Source organism: Bufo bufo, chromosome 11 (genome assembly GCF_905171765.1).
Source record: "Bufo bufo chromosome 11, aBufBuf1.1, whole genome shotgun sequence".
Lineage (NCBI taxonomy): Eukaryota > Metazoa > Chordata > Amphibia > Anura > Bufonidae > Bufo > Bufo bufo.
In genome coordinates, this window is record NC_053399.1 from 90,860,324 (window position 1) to 90,883,290 (window position 22,967).

The 22,967-nt window shown below is 44.3% G+C and overlaps 1 protein-coding gene across 1 annotated transcript; it reads left to right on the top strand.

The window, feature by feature from the left end:
• Positions 1-10,366: 10,366 nt before the first annotated feature.
• Positions 10,367-11,323, top strand: LOC120981553 (olfactory receptor 5G3-like). The gene has a single exon (XM_040411090.1). The coding sequence runs from the start codon at positions 10,367-10,369 to the stop codon at positions 11,321-11,323; it is 957 nt and encodes a 318-aa protein (XP_040267024.1).
• Positions 11,324-22,967: the final 11,644 nt, after the last annotated feature.

Below are 22,967 nucleotides of genomic sequence, written 5' to 3' on the forward strand. Positions count from 1 at the left end.
CCTTGATCCTTACCAGATTATATGCCCCCCTCAGATCCAACTTAGAGAACACCTTGGCATCAACAATCTGACTAAACAAATCCGGAATCAAAGGAAGGGGGTAAGGATCACGGACGGTAATACGATTGAGCTCACGGAAGTCCAGGCATGGTCTCAGGGTACCATCTTTTTTCTTTACAAAGAAAAACCCATCTGCCACTGGGGACTTGGATGGTCTAATATGTCCCTTTGCCAAACTCTCGGTGATATACTCTCGCATGGCCTTTCTTTCGGGTTCTGAAAGATTATATAACCGAGATTTGGGCAATTTTTCTCCGGGAATAAGATTGACGGGACAGTCATACTCCCGGTGCGGAGGCAACTCCTGATTACCACTCAGAGAAAACATCAGAAAATTCTGAAATGAACGAGTTTTAGTGGTCACCATAGAGAATGATGCATTAAGACAGTTGTCCATGCAAAAATCACTCCAATCGAGAACCTGTCTCGCTTGCCAGTCGATGTTAGGGTTATGTTTGCTTAACCATGGTAAGCCCAACACCAACGGAGCAGGCAGACCCTCCAATACATAACAGGAGATAGATTCCTGATGCAAATCACCCCCTCTTAAATGAATGTCATTCACTATCTGCGACAGGCATTTTTGGGTGAGAGGTGCTGAGTCAATTGCAAAGACAGAAATACTTTTCTCTAATGCATTAGTAGTCAACCCATGAATGCGTACAAACTCTCCATCAATCAAGTTAACTCCTGCCTCACTGTCGATAAATGCTTCGATTTTCACAGTTTTGGACTCTAGCGCCACCTCGGCAAACAGGAGAAAATGGGTACTACCAGTAAAAGACAAATGTAGGTTTTCTTGCTCCCCATCTACACCACCAATAGTAATTTGAGGATTAAAAGTTTTTTTCTTTTTGTTTACACCTTGATGCTGCAAGTACGGACAAATATTCACAAAATGTCCCTTCTTGCCACAATAAAAGCAGACTCCTTTCACATGACCCAAGCTTTTGCCACGAGTAGCTCCTCCTAACTGCATAGGCTTATCACAAGGCGCAACTACCAGTGTCTCTCCACCATAAGTGTCAAAGGAAGCAGTACCCTTATTGAACAGTACGTCCTGGAGGTGAGGACCCCTAGATTTCTCCCTCAGGCGTCTATCTAGATGTACAGCAAGGGACATAGCTGCCTCCAATGACACAGGATTTTCATGAAAGGCCAAGGCGTCCTGCAGTCTCTCAGAGAGACCCTGACAGAATTGGCTGCAGAGAGCAGGATCGTTCCACTCAGTATCGGTAGCCCATCTCCTAAATTCAGAGCAATAGGTCTCCGCGGAACGATCTCCTAGCCGCAAACTCTGTAACTTGGTCTCGGCCTGAGAGATCCGATCCGGGCCATCGTAGATGAGACCCAAGGCTCTGAAGAATTCATCTACCGACCGGAGGGACAGTGATTCGGTCGGCAGAGAAAAAGCCCAAGATTGGGCGCCCTCTTTAAGCAAGGAAATAATCATACCCACACGTTGACACTCATCCCCAAAAGAGTATGGACACAGCTTAAAGTATCATTTACATGACTCCCTGAACCGGATGAAATTGTCACTACCTCTGGAAATCCTGTCCGGGAGAGCCACCTTCAGTTCAGGACAGGCCTGGGACCCACCACTGGAACCAGCAGCCTGTGGACTCTGAATCTACAAGACAGTTGCATGGAGGTCTGCTACCTCCAAAGTCAGATTCTGCATCTGTTTGACCAGTGCAGACATAGTATCCATAGCTGCACAGATCAGAACAAAAATGGCGGTATGGGATTGGGATATTGTCACAGATGTAGTAGGGGAGAACACCAAGAGACAATCAAGAAGGAAGGGAAAAGACACTAGGCCTCACCGCTAGGGAAGGAAAAGTGTCACCACCTATAAAACCCTGCTCCTGGCCCTAACTCCTATCCGTATGGGCACCTCTCGATGGTAGAGATACCCATACACGGGAACCTAGAAAACTTTGGTGACCCTCAGATGCCCTAAAGATAATGACAGGGCAGAGACCACCTGTTCCTTCCCTGGTGAAGGAACTAGCGTCTCACTGAGGCCTAGTAAACAACTGGGGGGGGGGGGGGGGAAAAAAAAACACGACAAGCGGAACACTTAACTTGAGAGGATGAAGGATGAACAGGACTTCAACACAAACCAGACTCCAGCTCTTCCAAGACCAAATAAAGCTATCCCAAGCAAGGAGTGATGGGAAAAGTCTGACTAAATAGGGCGAGGTAAAGGTCACATAATCCACACCTGATCAGGAGGAGTGGACATACCAGCAACACACAGACAAAGTGAAACCAAAAGAGGCTGTCAGATCACTACACCCTGTACAGAATTATTAGGCAAATGAGTATTTTGACCACATCATCCTCTTTATGCATGTTGTCTTACTCCAAGCTGTATAGGCTCGAAAGCCTACTACCAATTAAGCATATTAGGTGATGTGCATCTCTGTAATGAGAAGGGGTGTGGTCTAATGACATCAACACCCTATATCAGGTGTGCATAATTATTAGGCAACTTCCTTTCCTTTGGCAAAATGGGTCAAAAGAAGGACTTGACAGGCTCAGAAAAGTCAAAAATAGTGAGATATCTTGCAGAGGGATGCAGCACTCTTAAAATTGCAAAGCTTCTGAAGCGTGATCATCGAACAATCAATTTCATTCAAAATAGTCAACAGGGTCGCAAGAAGCGCGTGGAAAAACCAAGGCGCAAAATAACTGCCCATGAACTGAGAAAAGTCAAGCGTGCAGCTGCCAAGATGCCACTTGCCACCAGTTTGGCCATATTTCAGAGCTGCAACATCACTGGAGTGCCCAAAAGCACAAGGTGTGCAATACTCAGAGACATGGCCAAGGTAAGAAAGGCTGAAAGACGACCACCACTGAACAAGACACACAAGCTGAAACGTCAAGACTGGGCCAAGAAATATCTCAAGACTGATTTTTCTAAGGTTTTATGGACTGATGAAATGAGAGTGAGTCTTGATGGGCCAGATGGATGGGCCCGTGGCCGGATTGGTAAAGGGCAGAGAGCTCCAGTCCGACTCAGACGCCAGCAAGGTGGAGGTGGAGTACTGGTTTGGGCTGGTATCATCAAAGATGAGCTTGTGGGGCCTTTTCGGGTTGAGCATGGAGTCAAGCTCAACTCCCAGTCCTACTGCCAGTTTCTGGAAGACACCTTCTTCAAGCAGTGGTACAGGAAGAAGTCTGCATCCTTCAAGAAAAACATGATTTTCATGCAGGACAATGCTCCATCACACGCGTCCAAGTACTCCACAGCGTGGCTGGCAAGAAAGGGTATAAAAGAAGAAAATCTAATGACATGGCCTCCTTGTTCACCTGATCTGAACCCCATTGAGAACCTGTGGTCCATCATCAAATGTGAGATTTACAAGGAGGGAAAACAGTACACCTCTCTGAACAGTGTCTGGGAGGCTGTGGTTGCTGCTGCACGCAATGTTGATGGTGAACAGATCAAAACACTGACAGAATCCATGGATGGCAGGCTTTTGAGTGTCCTTGCAAAGAAAGGTGGCTATATTGGTCACTGATTTGTTTTTGTTTTGTTTTTGAATGTCAGAAATGTATATTTGTGAATGTTGAGATGTTATATTGGTTTCACTGGTAAAAATAAATAATTGAAATGGGTATATATATTTTTTTTGTTAAGTTGCCTAATAATTATGCACAGTAATAGTCACCTGCACACACAGATATCCCCCTAAAATAGCTAAAACTAAAAACAAACTAAAAACTACTTCCAAAAATATTCAGCTTTGATATTAATGAGTTTTTTGGGTTCATTGAGAACATGGTTGTTGTTCAATAATAAAATTAATCCTCAAAAATACAACTTGCCTAATAATTCTGCACTCCCTGTAATGCGTAGATAATCTTTCAGACCTTCTGGGACCTGTCACAAAAGGCACTTCATAGTGCTGCGCCTGCCACACAAGGGGCATGGCATGACATCATGTGCTTTTCGTTTTTACAGTGTTCTCAATCTCTATGTGGTAAAACTGATTTGTTTACTTTATTCTGCGGGTCACTACAATTATAGCAATATGATGTTGTTTATAGTTGTTGTGTTTTAATACTTTTTAAAAAATGAAAACTTTGCATTACCATATTCTGCCCAGAATACTTTTTTTATATTTATGTCTATGATGCTATGTGAGGGCTTATTTTTTGTGGTGTGATCCCTATTTTTCATTGATTCATTCGGCCAAAATGGTATCACTTTTTATTCCATTTTAGGGGAGGTGAATTGACCAAAAAAAAGGCAAATTGTTTTTTTCCCCACTAAGCTGTTTTAATAGTTTGGGCATCTTGGGACTATTGATTGGATACAATTTTTTTAAAATTATTATTTACATTTTTAGAATGAAGAAAGGAGAGTGATTTATATATATATATAAAATTTTATTTTTTTAATATGTTTTTTTCCATTTTTTTTTTATTCGCCTTCACCCCCTATTGTAGCCTGTGGGATATTCACTAATTACCTATTATGTAAATTTGCTATGGCAGGCCTGAGGCCTCTTTCACACGAGCGTCTCGTGTGAGGGCCAGACAATATGCGGTGCGTTGTGGGAAAATGCACGATTTATCCGCGCGAGTGCAAATGGTTTTAATGCGTTTTGCACGCGCGTGAGAAAGATTGGTATGTTTGGTTCCAAGACCGGACCTTCTTCACAGAAGTTCGGGGATCGGTGTTGTGTAGATTTTATTATTTTCCCTTATAGCATAGTTATAAGGGAAAATAATAGCATTCTTAATACAGAATGCTTAGTAAAATGCCCATTGAGGGGTTAAAAATAATAAACAAATTTAACTCACCCCATCCACTTGATCGCGTAGCGGCTCTCCTCTTCTTTCTATTTTCTTCAGGATCTGGCTAAAGGACCATTGATGACATCACTGCGCTCATCACATGGTCCATCACCATGGTGATGGACCATGTGATGAGCGCAGTGACGTCACCACAGGTCCTTTTCATCAAAAAAGAAAGAAGACATGCCAAGCTGAGCGTTTAAGTGGATTAAGGTGAGTTTATTAATTGTTTTTTTTATTTTTTTAACCCCTCCATCACTATTTTACTATGCATTCTGTATTAAGAATGCTAATATTTTCCCTTATAACCATGTTATAAGGGAAAATAATATAGATCGGGTCCCATCCCAATCGTCTCCTAGCAACCATGTGGGGAAATCGCACCGCATCCACACTTGCTTGCGGATGCTTGAGATTTTCACGCAGCCCGATTCACTTCTATGGGGCCTGCGTTGCGTGAAAAACGCACAATATAGAGCTTGCCGCGATTTTCACGCAACGCACCAGTGATGCCTGAAAATCACTGCTCATGTGCACAGCCCTATTGGAGTGAATAGGTCCGGATTCAGTGCGGGTGCAATGCGTTCAATAGAGATGGCCCTGCGGTTCACCCGGCGGTTGTTTCGTGGCGAACTTTGCCCGTTCGCGATTCGCCGAACATGCGAAAATATGGTAATATTCGCGCCCGCCATATTCTTTTACATTGTGAAGAACTTTGACCCATGACACATCCATCAGGTGGTACAGGCCAGCCAATTGAGACATTTCAGCACATGGACGTACCCCCTACCTTATAAATAAACCTGATCTGGCCGCCATTTTACTTTCAATGTTTTGCCAGTGTAGGGAGAGGTTGCTGTGTGGAGTAGGGACAGGCTGTTAGGGACACCAAACGCTAGCTAATAGGGCCACAAAAGTATTTTTAAGGACTGGTATAGGTGCGCTATCAGGCAAGTATTCAGGCAAGTGTTCCGTTTTTTTGGCCGGAGATAAAGCCGCAGCATGCTGAACATTCAGAATGCATTAGGATAAAACCGATCAGTTCTTTTCCGGTATTGAGCCCCTAGGACGGAACTCTATGCCGGAAAAGAAAAACGCTAGTGTGAAAGTACCTTAAGACAGGAATTTGAGAACCTATAAAACCATTTTATTACTAATGTTACCATTAGAAAGACAATATTTAATTTAATGTAACTGGTTATGATGGTATTATTTTATTGGTACTCTAATGAAAATAGTTAAGATACCTTAAAGGGATCTTCATTGTTCGGCCATCAATATCAGATTGGTGAAGGTCTAAATACCCCAATGATCAGGCAGTAGCTGGTGCAAACTGTACAGTGGATGGAAACAGAAGGCTCTGTCCACTCTGGTACACTTATGCTGTGGGAGAGGAGCTCAATAAGGCGGTGCCAGCGGCTGCACAGTGAACATTTGTAAGACCTACAGTATCATGAGCATAGGTTATCATTATCTAAGTCCCATAAAACCCCTTGGTGACCTTATATACCGAGGAAATCGGTACTTTAAAAATGGCGTCCGCTCGCGAGTGCCGCGAGTGCCATAGCCTTAGGGTTTCTACTGTTTCAAACAGAAGAGGCCCATAAAGAATGTCTGTGATTAGCCATAAGGCCGATCACATACATTTAACCTCCCAGATGACATGATCAAATGTGACCACGGCATCTGAGCCATGAAGACGCGGAGCCGCACACTCCTGTGCCTGTAACGGCGTTCCCCAAAGATCAAAGAAGCTGTAATATGCCAGTGATAGCTCAGAGCCTCAAACAGACTCCTATACCTATCACTGGTATATTCCAATACAGGCCTGCAGGTGGCAGCACTGTGTTGGAATACTGTGAATGGTGTATTTTGTAATGGATATATACACCTACCCATCGCAGAATATAATTGGCAATCTAATGATTGCTAGTTATAGTCATCTATGATGACTTAAAAAAAAAAAAGTTAAAAATTGTTTTTAAAAATATAAAAAAAATCTAAAAACAAAAAAAGAAACTAAAAATAAACAACTACCAAAAAACATTATAGACATGAATTAAAAATCGCCAATGAGACTTTTTTTTGGCACTTTACCTTCCCAAAACAATTTAATAAAATGTGATCAAAAAGTACAGATTGATCTGCAAAAAATGAGCCCAGACATAGCTCTGTACACATGTATTAAAACTGAAGTAAAACTATACAAATCATACTGACCCGGAGAAAGACAGTAACAGGTCATTGTCATTGCATAGAGAACACCGTAAAAACAAATTACACTCCATTTGGAATTTTTTACTGCTCCTGCTACATCATATGCAATATTAAATGGTGTCATTAGAAAGTAGAACTTATCCCACATAAAAATAAGCCCTCACTCAGCTATGTGAATGGAAAAACAAAAAAATTATGGCTCTGGGAAAAACAAAAACGCGAAAACTGAAAATTGCAGGGGAACACATCATGCAAAAGTGATACCTTATGAAAGATCTGAGCAGGGGGGATAAATGGAAGAACACCTAAAATGATGCATAACAAAGACAGTCAGTTTTGCCTGGAGTGTTACTTTAAGGCCTGTCCGCCAAAAAACCGATCCACAAAAAATACGGATGACTTCGAACAGAACAGCTGGCCCCTAATAGAACAGTACTATCCTTGTCCGTAATGCGGACTATAATAGGACATGTTCTATTTTTTTGTCGGAACGGAAATACGGACATAGGGAAACGGAATGCACACGGAGTACCTTCCTTTTTTTTGCGGACCCATTGAAATGAATGGTTCCGTATACGGTCCGCAAAAAAACCCAGAACGGAATGAAGATACGTTCGTGTGTGTGCCTGAGGCCTAATTGTGAGGAACATGACCAAGCATACCAAAATAGAAGCTGTGGAAATAATTGAGTCATGGACATGAGACACAGGGCATGACCTACAAATGAAAATTGGCAAGCAAAAATAGAGGCAATTCAATTGGTCTTTGTGGACACAACTCATAAAAATAGACTCCAAATGGAGTTCTCTTCTGCTCTATGTGTAGAGCCCTTTATTGTTTTAGAGTCTTGATCCACTGGAGAAACCCTGCTTCTTGTCTAAAATCACAGATCGGTGAGAACATTCATAATTTTTGCTATATCTAACATCTTCGGCCTTGACATCTGGTGGTATAATTCAAAATCCTAATCATCACCATATCTGAAGATAGAAGTATTTCATTCTTTGGAGGGGCTACTCTAGTTCACTTCAGTTTTGCTCTACAGGGTGCATGATCTTAGCTCTCATAAGCTACCTGATATATGATATTAACTCCCTTTTCTCTGCTTTATCTCTATACCTTTACTTTCTCCTAGCAAAAAAATTATACAAAGAAAAAAATTCAATGCAACAGCACTCTGCAAACCAAATAAAGTACAAAAAAGTATGCTGATGCTAATGCTATGCTTATTAAGTGAATTCGAGATTCTTGGCAAATACATTTTGTACAAAATTATTTGGGCCCGTCTGCCACACTTTCTCCTAGCATCTCTTTTTTTTCTTTTATCCTCTTTCCCTTTTCTTGTAGTTTTTGTTTTTCACTTTATTTTATTCCATTCTATTTTCGTTTATTTTTGTTTTATTTTATCTTTTTATTTTCATATTTTTTATTCTTTTTTCTATTCTATATATTCATTTTTGTTTCACTCATTTCTTGCTTTTTCTCATCCTTTCTTTTTCATCCATTCACCTCTCTGTCCGACATCCTTGCTGATATTCTTGCAGAGCTTTCCACTTATCTTCTGGCTTCATGCTCAATCTTCTTAACGTACCACCCACTGCACATCGCATGCGCTTCCTTCTGGATGCGGTGGTACAGTCCATTCCACTGTGGAATGCACCAAGATCCTATCTTCCTCTTACATTACTTCATCTTTTCTTTTTTCTTGTGTATCCCTTAGTTGGCCAGCATTCTTTATCTATAGTAGAATGGGCATTATTACCTTCAGTTTTTTTCAGCCATGATATAACTTACTTCATTCCACTCATCTTTTAGAAATCAGAAGTGGAAAATACCTAGAAAATTTCAATTTAGTGTTGGGGAGAGGGAGCCATATTGTGCTCTCCCCTCTCTGGCATAAAAAGCAATATACATTCTAAGCACTTTTACAGAGCATGAGGATCTACCCACCTCCTGTTGACTAAGCCTGAAAAAATATATATATATGAGCAAATCATTCCTTGTGATTTGATGATTTGCCTGATCCATAGCTACAGGTAGTAGTCCAACTTATCCTCTTTGCTATTTGATGGCAAGTTGATTAATATATTAATGGGGTATTCCCATCTAAACATTTGTGGTATACTAGAATATGCCACTAATATCAAATAGGTGCTGGTCCTACCTCAAGGAGCCTCTCCTATCTCAACATTCGGGCCTCCAAAGTGAAGGGAGAGCAACATAGTGGCTCAGCTATTTCCAGCAATCTTTTAGTGGTAAACCAATTGGTGGCTTCCCTTGCTCTGTTTGTTTTCCTTTTTGGGACCCCCGAAAATAGCCAGAAGCTCCAGGACAGCAGGTCTCATAGCAGTGAGAGGAGAGCACGTCTCGCATGCGTGGTGTGCTCTCGTTAACTTTGAGGCCCTGTTCTCAAGATAGGTGCAAGTCCACATCTGGGACCCACTTCTATCTGACATGTGGGGCATATCCTAGTGATATGTCATTAATGTTTAGGTGGGAAAACCTTTTTAACTTTAAGGGGAAAACTGATATATGAATGTATGCTTAGTGAAGGATTAGAAGGGGTGGAGCATGAGTAATCTGAAGGACTTTGAAGCCCTTTGCCATGTGCAGCCCACGGTAGTGTGTTCCTTTAAAGTCAAGCACTCTTTTCTCCATTCAGTAAGGCTGTATGTGCGTATATTAAATTTTTTTTACAAACAATGAACAGAAGCAAATGTACAAATTAAAGAATAATCCCTGTTGTCGGATTAATTTGAAAATCTTTTTTCATGGTTCAGTAAATTGCTCAAGGGACAATTAGAGAGTCTATAAAATGGTATATAAGAGCACATCCCAAGCAGGTGGCCTTGTCTTCAATGTTATTGCATTGGAGACCAGGCCACTGGATTGCTGGACATCAACAGGTCTAATCCACAGGTAAAGTAAGAAAGGGTAGATTCATGGAGAGATATAACCAGCTTCTAGTCTAGAAGTTCTACTATAAGTTCCCAACTTTGTGCTTAAAGCATATACTGTAGGAGTTTTTACATATCACAATGTCTTAACCTCACACATATCAAGAGTCGACAATTTTTAATTTCTAATGGGTAAAGTAAAAGATGACATAGTACAATGTTTTTTGTACTGTTCTTAGAGATAACCACAGATTATATGAATTATAATAGAACTGTACAATATTCGAATACACTTTTCCTTAGCTCTTGCAGGTAGACATAAGTTGACAAGAGTTCATTTTGACTTCTTGTCCAGGTCTGGGTCTCCTTTTGCTGAGATGGAATTGTCCAACCAATCCTCTTCGAGCAGATTCATTCTCCTCAGTTTGTCCTCGGTTCCATACTTGAAGGTCATTGCTTTTCTTACCTTCTTGGTGATGTATTTGATAACATTGCTAGCAAACCTCTTACTGATAATTGTGGTAAAGATTAATCCAAAGCTCCAGACTCCTATGTATTTTTTTCTTACTAATCTCTCCTTCATTGACATCTGCTTCTCTACCACTGTAGTCCCTAAAATCCTAGAGAACTCATTGGCAGAAGACAGGAGCATTTCTGTTGTAGAATGTGCTGTTCAGATGCACTTTCATTTGAGTTTTGGGTCTACAGAGTGTTTCATTCTTGCCATCATGGCTTATGATAGATTTGCCGCCATCTGCAAACCACTTCACTACAACACTATCATGAGCCGGAAGACGTGCATCAATCTGGCTGCTGTGTCATGGATCTCAAGCTTCATCAACTCCATTTTACAAGTCATCTACACCTTCCAGATGTCCTTCTGCCATACCCGCCATGTCAACCACTTCTTTTGTGAGGTACCCCCATTTTTACAGATATCCTGCAGTGATACTTGGCTCCATGAGGTCTCAATGTATATTACAGCAGGCATAATAGTTAGTCTATCCTTTATCTTGATTCTGATTTCATATATTCATATTCTGTCCACCATCTTGAAGATCAGTTCTTCTCATGGAAGGTACAAAGCTCTCTCTACATGTGCCTCCCACATCATTGTGGTGACTTTTTACTATGGGACCATTATGATTCTGTATTTAAAACCACGTTCCCGTTCGTCTCCAGACATAGACAAATCTATCTCCCTCCTTTACTCAGCAGTTACACCCATGCTAAACCCCATCATCTACAGTGTCCGAAATAAAGATGTCAAAGACACTGTAAGAAAGACTGTAGTTAAAGAGGTTTTACAATCACACCTATTTTTCCAAAATTAATATTAATATGGCAGTGAAACTAAGAGAGGTTGAACAGTGTAATATCTCTCTGCCTCTTCTGTGCTCCTACCTTAGAGCCACTTTGAAATAAAGCCCTAAACACAGACATACAGATGCAGCATGCATTATTCTGCCCAAAACAGGATGCTATGTATTTGACATAGACCTTCTAGCACAGCTATGCCATTAATGTGGCATGCTATTGTGTGCACCTACTATCAGAATGGAGTGTTATATTAATTGTGTTGATGTTTCATGGCATGCAGTAGTGGAGGACAAGATAACAAATTGCTACAGCTGTAAATTAACCCAAAGAGGACCTTTGCCATACATGTTCGGCCATCGGGTCCCCGTGCTGCAGTGACAGGGACCTGATGGCTGTGAAGGCAGCCCGGTGCCTTCCATAGGCATCAGGGCTAGCCTTCTACAGAAGCCTGTTAGACCAAGACCCCAGCCAGTGAGATCCAGGCTGTCAGTGTATCACACTGGTAATACTCAGACAATGCATTACAATACACATGTATTGAAATGCATTGTAGAGGGGATCAGACCCCCAAAAGTTAAAGTCCCACAGTGGGACAATAAAAAAAAAAGTGTTGATAAAAATGATAATAAAAAAAAAAAAATTAAGTTTTTTTTCCCCCCATAATAAACACATAAAATTATAAAAAATATATATAAAAAAGAAAAACATACATATTAGGTATCGCCGCATCCAGATTGACTGGCTCTATAAAAATATCTCATGATCCACCCCGTCAGGTGAACACTGTAAAAGAAACTAAATTGAAACCTTGCCAAAACAGTAATTTTGGTCACCTTGCTTCACAAAAAGTGTAATACCAAGCGATCAAAAAGTCATATGTACCCTAAATCAGTACCAATCAAACCATCCTGAACAAAAATTAGCCCCTACATAAGACAATCGCTCAAAAAATTAAAAAAATATGGCTCTCAGAAAATGGCAACACAAAAACGTTTTTTTCTTTTTCCAAAAATGCTTTTACAGTGTAAAACTTAATAAAAAATAGACATTAGGTATCACAGCATCTGGAACGAATGGCTATATAAAAATATCACATGATCTACCCTGTCAGGTGAACGCTGTAAAAATAAATAAATAAAAACAGTGCCAGAACTGTATTTTTTGTCACAAAATGCATAATATCGATTGATCAAAAAGTCATATGTACCCCAAAATAGTACAAATGAAAATGTCACCTCATCCCGCAAAAAATGAACCCCCACATAAGACAATTGGCAAAAAAATAAAAACCAATGGTGCCCATAAACCAATCCATCAAGATCTGTGCTTCAAAAGCCATATGGCACTCCTTCCCTTCTGAGTCCTACAGTTTACCACCACACATGGGGTGTTGCCGTATTCAGGATAAAATGGATAACAAATTATGGGGTGCTTTTATCCTGTTACCCCTTGTGAAAATAAAAAATATTTTGGGCTATAGCAACATTATATTGAAAGAAATGAAAGTTTAAAATTTTTACAGCCAAATGTTTTTAAAATTATGTAAAACACATATAGTATCAAAGAGCTCAGTACATCCCTTAACAGTTTCCATCATGGGGTCACTTTTTAGGGGTTTCCTCTGTAGGGCTACCTCAAGGTCTCTTCAAATACAAAATGGCGCTTAAAAACCATTCTAGCAAAATTTGTCCTCCAAAAACCATATGGCACTCCTTTCCTTGTGACTAATGCCATGTGCCCCTAAAGAAGTGTACCACCACAGATGGGGTATTTCTATAAACTACAGAATCAGAGTAATACATATTGAGTTTTATTTTACTGTTAGCCCTTGCTGTGTTGAAATAAAAAAATGATTAACATAAAAAATCTGCAAACAATAATGAAATTGTGAAATTTCACCTCCATTTTTCTTTAATTCTTGTAGAACACCTCAAGGGTTAACAAAGCCTGTAACATCAGTTTTGAATAATTTGAGGGGTGTAGTTTTTAAAATGGGGTCACTTATGGGCGGTTTCTATTACATAAGCACCACAAAATCACTGAATGTTACTGAATTGGTGCTTAAAAAATGGTTTTGGAAACTTTCTTGAGAATTTGAATAATTGCTTCGAACATTCTAAGCCTTCTAACATCCTAAAAAAAAGACATTTACAAGATGATGCCAACATAAAGCAGATATATGGGAAATGTTTATTGGTAACTCTTTTATGAGATATTACTGTTTGTCAAATTCAGAAAATTGTAACGTTTTCCAAATTGCTAAATGTTGGATTTTTTATAAATAAAGGTGGAATATAAAGACTCGCGTTTACCATGGCTTGGATAAGTAAAATAGTTCCTAAGTTATTATTGCCACATAAAGTGACATACTGTATGTCAGATTTAAAAAAAACAGCCTTGTTCTTCAGATGAAAAATGGCTGTGTTCTGAAGGGGTTAAAGCTCTTGGGTCTTGTGCCAAATCTGTAACAAATTCTCCGGAGACATCACTTCCAACCACTAGATAACACAGTACTGTTGTCCACAGAGAGGAGGGAAGGTGAGTACCCTTCCACTAGGGAGAGGGAGGAGTAGTGACCCCTAACTTAACTAGCACTGGCACCTGGCTGCCCTGACGTCCCTAGACGGGCTGCTAACCCATACCCCTGATCACGTGGCTTAACCGGAAATAAGCCCTAGGTAGTAAGTTGGGCAGTGGAAGCACTAGTCCTCACCACTGACACGTATGGTAACAACAGGGAAAGGACAAACAACACAAACACCACATACAATCCCCAAAGGGAGACAACACACAGGAGAGACCGGAGATCTGACAGTACCAGTTCCAACAGCTCTACAGCAACTCCAACTCCACCAGATCTCAGAATAGAACATCTGGAAAGAAGTCTATATCTGGCAACAAGGGAAGCAGAAACTGAAAATATATAGTAGCTGGGAATGGCTCACAGAAAACAGCTGAAAGGAAAAACTACAGATTCCTAAATGTGACAAAAAGGATCGCAAACCTAAGCAGGAAAACCTGGACCAGAATCCATTCCCACCGCTAGGTCATAGAGCGATCTCTTGAGAAACCGAGCGAGTAGCTACCCTCTACGACCTTCTAACCTCAGGCACAACAGGGTCAGAGATAGATCGTGACAGTACCCCCCTTTCTGGGAGGAGCCACTGGACACTCAGGACTAGGTCTCAACGGATGAGAAATGTTGAAAGAACTAATTAACCTTCTGGCATTCTTTCTTCTGGACCGTAACCCCTCCAGTGCACCAGATATTGAAGGGAGCGACAGACGAAACGAGAATCTACAATTCTTGCCACCTGAAACTCCAAATTGCCATCGACAATAATTGGAGGAGACGGTAACGTTGATGGTTCCGGAGGTGCAACATACTTTTTAAGCAACAATTTTTCTGAAATGCATTATGAATTTTCAAAGTTTGAGGCAGCACCAGGCGAAATGCCATGGGGTTAAATGACGGTGACTATTTTATAAGGACCAATAAACCTAGGACCCAATTTCCAAGAGGGAAACTTTAACTTTATATTTCTAGTCAACAACCACACATAGTTATTCACCCCTAGGACCAGACCTGGCGAACGTTTTGTATCAGCCATACGTTTATATCTGCTTCCCATCTTTTCAAATTGCTTTGAACCTTTTGCCATACAGAAGAAATGGATGACGTAAACTTTTCTTCTTCAGGGATCCCAGAAGGCTCGCCCTTACTGAAAATTGCAAAATTGAGAATGAAAACTATATGCTCCAAAAAATAGTGACTTACCAGTTGATTCTTGAGGGCAACTGTTTATAGCATACTCTGCTAAAGGTAAGTAAGATGACCGGACCATGTCTCCTGATTTTCATACACAAAGCATCTAAGGTAAGTCTCTAGGTTTTGGTTGGTGCTTTCGGTCTGGCCGTGGGCGGAAGGCTGAGGAAAAGGACAAATGTACCCCAAGACGAAAACAAAAAGCTCTCCAGAATTTAGAAATAAATTGGGTTCCCCGCTCCAAAACAACATTGGAAGGGACCTTGTAAAGCTTCACAATTTCACTGATAAAAACATGAGCCAGGGTTTTAGCATTTGGCAACGCGGATAAGGCAATGAAATGCACCATTTTACTGAACCTGTCTACAACTACCAGGATGACAGTTTTACCCGCAGATACAGGTAGATCAATAACAAAATCTATCGACGGGTGTGTCCACGGTCTGTTGGGAATGATCAGTGGCAACAGAGACCCTGCTGGCCGAGTATGAGTGACTTTAGCACGTGCACAGGTCGTGCAGGTGGACACAAAATCAATTATATCCTGGTGAAACCTCAGCCACCAAAAATGACGAGACAATAGCTCCGAGGTTGCCCTATTACCAGGGTGCCCGGCGAGTACAGAGTTATGGTGTTCTTTTAATATTTCAATATTTTAACAAAATTAAACCTGGTAAAAAAGAAAGACCACGTAGCTTGTCTAAGGGTAAGACGTTTAGCAGACTCAAGATATAACAGGTTTTTATTAGAGATGAGAGAATTTCTCAAAAATTCGATTCGGCGGGCTCGCCGAATTTCCCAAAAAAATTTGGTTTGATCTGAAATTATTCATGGTGAATCGTGTAAAAAAACTGCTATTTCCTGGCTGCAGAGAGCCTTTATAGTGGTGTGCGACAATGTGCCTTGCAGTAACACGCATAGGGAGTCTGCTGTGGTAGTGAAACAATACTGTGAGTCAGTATAACATGCAGATGACAGGCTTCGCTCTTAGAATCACTGCACACTTCACTTATTTCGGCAGTGTGAACTCAGCCTTACAGGTCAATGTTAGCGCTAGGTATAAAGAACCGTGCAGAAGCCCAAGATCCTACTATAGCGTAAAAGAGCGCACTCCTTTTACACCAATTCACTGATTTCACATAGATTTCTAGAGAACCTGTTAATTAATTAAATGCTTATACAAGTAGAATTCCCCCCCCCCGACAGAGTGGAGAGGGTGTCAGCAGTAAGTTAGTGTTGACGTCACTGATTATTTTGCCCTTCCTCTGATCCGTCAGAATGATAACCCCCAAAAAAGTATCCGGTCTGTGGAGCATCCTCCTTCACTCGGTCAGAATTTGGTCAGTAATCCATCAGTATTGCTAAAGCCTAAAAAAAACAGGAGTGGATCCAAAACAGAGATGACACATACATGGAATATTTACATGTCTTCTGTGTTTTGTATCCACTCATGATATGGTAGCCAAAAGCAGAAGCCAATTCTGATGCAAAATTGGGACCATGTCATGCAGCTGTTACATAGACAGGATCCGTTGTATGTCTTATTTTTCCTTCCTTCTGACAGATCAGAAGAAGGGTCAAATAAATTATGTCAGCCAGGCCAAAAGGCAAAATAGTGGCCCAGTCATGAAGTGAAGAGGGTGGGAACAGCATGAGAAGTCCACAAAGCAGCCCTATGACATAGTTGTGAGGTGGAAGCAGCATGAGGATACCACAGAGTGGTTCAATGACAGTGTGGAGGTGGCGGCAGCAGCATCAGGAGGAGGCCACATGGTGGCACAATGACAGTGTGGAGGGGGCAGCAGCATCTGGAGGCCACAGAGTGACACAATGACGGAGTATAAAGGTGGCAGCAGCAGCATCAGGAGGAGGCCACAGGGTGGCACAATGACAGTGTGGGGGTGGCAGCAGCATCAGGAGGCAACAGAGTGGCACAATGACAGAGTGTGTAGGTGGCAGCAGTATCAGGAGGAGGCCAAAGGGTGGCACAATGGCAGTGTGGAGGTGGCGGCAGCAGCATTAGGAGGAGGCCACAGGGTGGCACAATGACAGTGTGGAGGTGGCAGCAGCATCAGGAGGCCACAGAGTGACACAATGACAGAGTATGGAGGTGGCAGCAGCAGCATCAGGAGGCCACAGAGTTGCAAGGTGACATAGTGTGGAGGTGGCGGCAGCATCAGGAGGCCACAGAGTGGCAAGGTGACATAGCGTGGAGGTGGCTGCAGCATAAAGAGCCACAAAGTGGCAAGGTGACATAGTGTGGAGGTGGCAGCAGCATAAGGAAGCCACAGAGTGGCAAGGTGATAGTATGGAGGTGGCAGCAGCATGAGGAGACCACAGAGTGGCAAGGTGACATAGTGTGGAGGTGGGTGGCAATACCAATGCTGAAGATGGTGGGTGAAAGAAGGAGCACTTGGCATCAGATGTGTGGCATCAGGCGGGTGGCAGCATCAGAATAGTAGCTGAGGCAGGTACCCAGAAGAAACCGGTCTCTTTTTTAAAGTGTTGGTGTGGCACCATGGATGATCTAGTCTGATGCATCAGGCATTGGTGGGTGGAAATCCTGGCTGATCCATGCCTGATTCATCTTGACAAAGGTCAGTTTCTCCACATTTTGGGTGGACAGGCAAGTTCTTGGGGTAACTATGGCCCCTGCCGCACTAAACACCAGCTTTGATGCCACACTACTGGCTGGGCAGAACAGCTTTTCCAGGGCAAACTCTGCTAGTTGTGGCCACAAATCCAGTTTGGCTGTCCAGTAGTGCAGCGGATCTTCAATGTGGGAGGGCATGGTGCTGTCCATGTATGCACTAACTACTGGTTTAGGTCCTGCTCCAGGTCTAGCTGCTGCTGCTGGTGAGTAGTTTCTTCACTAGGCGGGTGAAGAAAGCTGCTCATCAGCGACTTTAGACAAAAGTTGCTGCTGATGGAGCTAGAACTGCTCCTACCCCCCCCCACTCTGCCACAGCAGCCATGGCAGAGGAACGTGAGAGCAGAGGGCCCCCCCCCCCCCCGTCAGACCTGCGAGAGGATAGACGATGGCGCAGATAGGCAGCGGCCAACTGACTACATAGTTCAGTTTGTCCTCCCTCTCAGCGGGTGTAAAAAAGGCCCCCATTTTGGACCGGTAGCGAGGGTCCAACAAGGTGGAGAGCCAGAAGTCATCACTCTGCCGAATACTGACAATTCAGCTATCACTATGCAAGCAAGTGAGCATGTATCGGGCCATTTGTGCAAGTGACTCCCTGCCTCCATTTCCACTGCATACTGCCTTGGCGTGTCTGGGTCCTCTGCCTCGTCTTCCTCATCACCCTGTAGCTCCTCTGGCTTCTCCTGCCCCTCCTCTCCTGTCATCTGTGTGTAAAAGCCACCCATTTTGCTACACATTGCTTGTGCTCCAATGTCCTCCTCGTCCAGTTCAGTCCCCTCAGGGCTCTTGTAGCCATGAGATCTAGACGACACGTCTCCAGTCCCCTGACCAGCCAGTTTTACCAGCATCTGTTCCAGGACATGAAGCAGTGGAATGACGTTGTTCATCCCATAGTCCTAGCGACTGACAAATAACGTGGCATCCTCAAAGGGCCTGAGCAAATGGCAGGTGTCACGCTTGAGCTGCCACTGGCTGACAACAAAGTTACACAGAGGAGTACTCCTGTCCGCTTGGATCATCAAGAAATCTTTTATGGCTGTGGCGAAACCAACCTCGCCACTGGGTTTTGGAGAGGCCTGTTTATCCGCCTCTTGCCTCAGGATTATGGCCCATACTAACTTTTAAACCCCTGAACCTATTCAAGTGAATTTTGGATAGGTTTGTCCCCAAGTTATACTGTTTAAATTTATGTAAGTTATATGTATGGCCAATGTAAACTCACAAAGTTGTAACAATTTATAATAAGTGTAACTTGTCAGCTTGGGAGGAAAATGCTGGGTGTGTTTCTATTGTGCCATTGTCCCATTGTGTGTTTAAATGGTGATGTCTGTCCTGTTGTATACACATGTGTATTGGTGATTTCTCTTTGTCCTGAGAGATAATTGGATTACACCTCGGTTGTCTCCGGGACAGAGGGGAGGAAACCATGATGCATTGTGGGGATATGTTGTATCATTGTATGTGTTGTAAATTACTGATTGGTTATATTTCAAACCCCTGTGGGCAGTACTATGTTTGTGGTTTATGAATAAAAGAGGCTGTACGTGAAGTACAGTCAGACCACTGCTTGACCCTCAACACGGAGCCTTGTCTCGTTATTGGGGGGATCCACTGTATGCTGTTAAGGACTGATTGCCAGGAGTGTAAGCTGATTCCTGTTCATCTGCTAGCAGCTATTCGTGAGGTTCCAGTTCGGAGTGCTATTTTGTATCCAGTTCGGGAGTTTGGTGCATCCTGCAGTAGCTGTGCCTGTCTCTCAGAAAGGGGCTTATCGCCTAAACGGATTTTAACCCCTTGTCTGCTGAAACGGTCCGTTACATTGGTGGCAAGCAGCGGGATCGTTCCTACAGCCAGAAGGACAGCTACAGGAGACACCATTTCTGTGGATTCTACAATTTAAGGGCAACGCATGTCCCAGTACAGCGACCCTAAAAGCACCGGGATGGAACCAGCAGTGTTATACGAGGAGGACCTGGATGGCCGGGATGCATTAAGGAAAGGCATCTGGTACCAGGCCCTGGATAAGGTACAATACCAGCGGGGTGAGAGTCTCCCCAGTGAAGAGCAGCGGTTGCAGAAGCAAGTGGCCCTGCGGATGCCCTTCCTGGGAGAGCAGCCCCTGGAGGAATGGGTGAAGGAACTAGAGCACCGGGTATGGCAGGAGCTATGGCTGGAGGATGCCTACCAGGCGCTTTGGTGGTATATGGCACAGTATATACCCTGGACAGCCAAACATGACAAGCCAGAGGGAGAGGAGTTTGATGGTCCTGGCTTGTTATGGGAGTCCTTTGCAGAGCCTGACTTCGGGAGCCCTGCACAGTCCAGACTTCAGGACATTTTCTATGAGAGGGAGGCTAGGCATGAGTGGGATGACCCCCATGAAGTAGAGCAAGAACTGGCTCACCTAGCAACCCTGGAGTGGGAACTGGAGCAGGACTACCGAGATCTCTTCCACTCCATTGGGAAGGCTCAGCAGGACAGTAAGGTGACAGACCCAGATCCAGACCCATTCAGCTGGGCAGATATTGTAGAGTGTTACTGGGAAGGACCCCAGGTGGCCGGTAGAGATGGGACCGAGGTCTCTCCACCGGTCTAGCAGGGAATTGGGAGCCCAGTCTCCATTCCCCAGCGGCAGTGTGAAGTGCAGGGAGAGGAGAGCAGCGTCCTCCCTCCCCAGCGGCAGGCTGAGTTACAGGGGGCAGAGGTAGTTGTTCCTGCCCCCCAGCAGCAGAGTGATATGCCGGGAAGGCAGTGTGAAATGCAGGGAGAGGAGAGCAGCGTCCTCCCTCCCCAGCTGCAGGCTGAGTTACAGGGGGCAGAAGTAGTTGTTCCTGCCCCCCAGCAGCAGAGTGATATGCCGGGAAGGCAGTGTGAAATGCAGGGAGAGGAGAGCAGCGTCCTCCCTCCCCAGCGGCAGGCTGAGTTACAGGGGGCAGAGGTAGTTGTTCCTGCCCCCCAGCAGCAGCATGATTTTTTGGGAATTGGGAGCCCAGTCTCCATTCCCCAGTGGCCGAGTGATGTGCCGAGAATTGGGAGCCCAGTCTCCATTCCCCAGCGGCCGTGTGATTTATTGGGAATTGGGAGCCCAGTCTCCATTCCCCAGCGGCAGGCGGAGTTACAGGGGGCAGAGACAGTCGGTCCTGTCCCCCAGCGGCAGAGTGTCCAGCAGGGAATAGAGAGCCCAGTCTCCTTTCCCCAGCAGCAGGACCCTGTATTGGGAGCGGAGACGGTCGGTCGCCCTCCCCAGCGGCTGGAAGTATGTATGGGAGAGGAGCTCGTTACCCCCTCTCCCCAGCGGCAGCTTAACGCACCAGGGGGAGACAGTAAGCCCCACAACAGTGCAGATGGGACCGTGGTCTCTGCACCTACAGCACAGGGGGTAGAGACAGTCGGTCTCCCCCTCCAACAACCAGACTCTAAGCCAGGGAGCAACACAGAGACCGGGAGTACCAGCTTCCAACATAACCTTGGTGGACTCACTGGACAGAGACAGGCTACCAAATGCAACAGGTCCAGTATTGGGTTGTGGGTGGTCTGCCAGACTAACTCAGGTACCGACCGGCGTGAGGTCAGGTATCTGGTTAGTCTTCCCTGGGGGGGGGGGGGGGAGATGTGTGGCGAAACCAACCTCGCCACTGGGTTTTGGAGAGGCCTGTTTATCCGCCTCTTGCCTCAGGATTATGGCCCATACTAACTTTTAAACCCCTGAACCTATTCAAGTGAATTTTGGATAGGTTTGTCCCCAAGTTATACTGTTTAAATTGATGTAAGTTATATGTATGGCCAATGTAAACTCACAAAGTTGTAACAATTTATAATAAGTGTAACTTGTCAGCTTGGAAATGTCGCATATCAGCCTATGTTGGGGGATGCCGTTCTGCCGCTACAGCTCAAGGAGGGTGTGCTTTGCGGTGTACGAGTGGCTGAAGTGCATGCAAAGTTTCCTGGCCGTTTTTAGGATGTGTTGCAGATGGGTTGAAGACTTAAGGAACTTCTTGACAACCAGATTGAACACGTGTGCCATGCAGGGTGCATGGCTCAGCCCTCCTTGACGCAGCACCGACACCATGTTCTTCCCGTTGTCTGTCACCATGGTTCCTATTTTGAGTTGTCACGGAGAAAGCCAGGATTCTATTTCTTGATGAAGGACACGGAGCAGTTCCTCCCCTGTGTGACTCCGTTCACCCAGGCAAACGAGGTGCAGAACACCGCCGTGCCCTGCACATGTTGTATGCTGGAGGGGCACTGTGAATTGTCCCTGAAGTGGAGGCTGAGGAAACGGTGGAGGATGAGGAGGCAGAGGCGGACATTGTCGCAGGACCAACGGCGTGAGAACGTGGAGGCGGAAGAGGCGTCAACTGGCCAAGTTGCTGGTGTGGATTTGCAGGAACCACATTCACCCAGTGGGCCATAAAGGACATGTATTGTCCCTGACCGTAGTTACAGCTCCACACGTCAGTGCTGCTGTGCACTTTGGCAGACACCGACAGGCTCAAGGAATGGCCCACCTTCTGTTCTACATGTGTGTGCAGGGCTGGTACTGCCTTTTTGGCAAAGAAATGACGGCTTGGAACTCTCCACCTCGGCTCGGCACAAGACATCAGTTCTCTGAAAGATGCAGAGTCCACCACTTGGAATGGGAGGGACTGCAGCACCAACAACTTGGACAGGAGCACATTTAGCTTCTGCGTTGTTAGATGAGTGCATGCATACTGTTGTCTCTTGGCAGTCGCTTCAGTGATCGATTGCTGACGGAATGAGTGATAAGGAGTAGGAGGAGGAGGAGCAGTAGCAGGAGAATCAGGACCAGCAGATGATGGGAAGTACAGACAGCTTCCTTCGGCTGAGGTGGTGGAGCTTTGACTGCCTGAAACCGGGTGCATGCCACTGGTTGATGCAGCGGTTGCTGTGGCAGGCTGGAACACCACATCGGAGCCACGGTTATCCCAGGCCACTTTATTGTGATGCTGCATATGTTGACGCAGGGTTGTGCTGCCAACATTGGCACCCTGGCCACGCTTCACCTTCTGCCCACAGATTCTACATATGGCGGCGGCTTAAAAAAAACTGCCACACCGCCGAGTAGGTGATTTTACCCCCAACACTACGCACTGACTGCTACCGCTGCTGCTTATGTGAGCCCGTGCACAACTACATTCCGGGCAGGTAGGTTCCAGTGAAGAGGGTGGTCTACCCCGGGTATGTTTGGCTACCGACCTCCCACTGCTGCCACCCTGCTGAC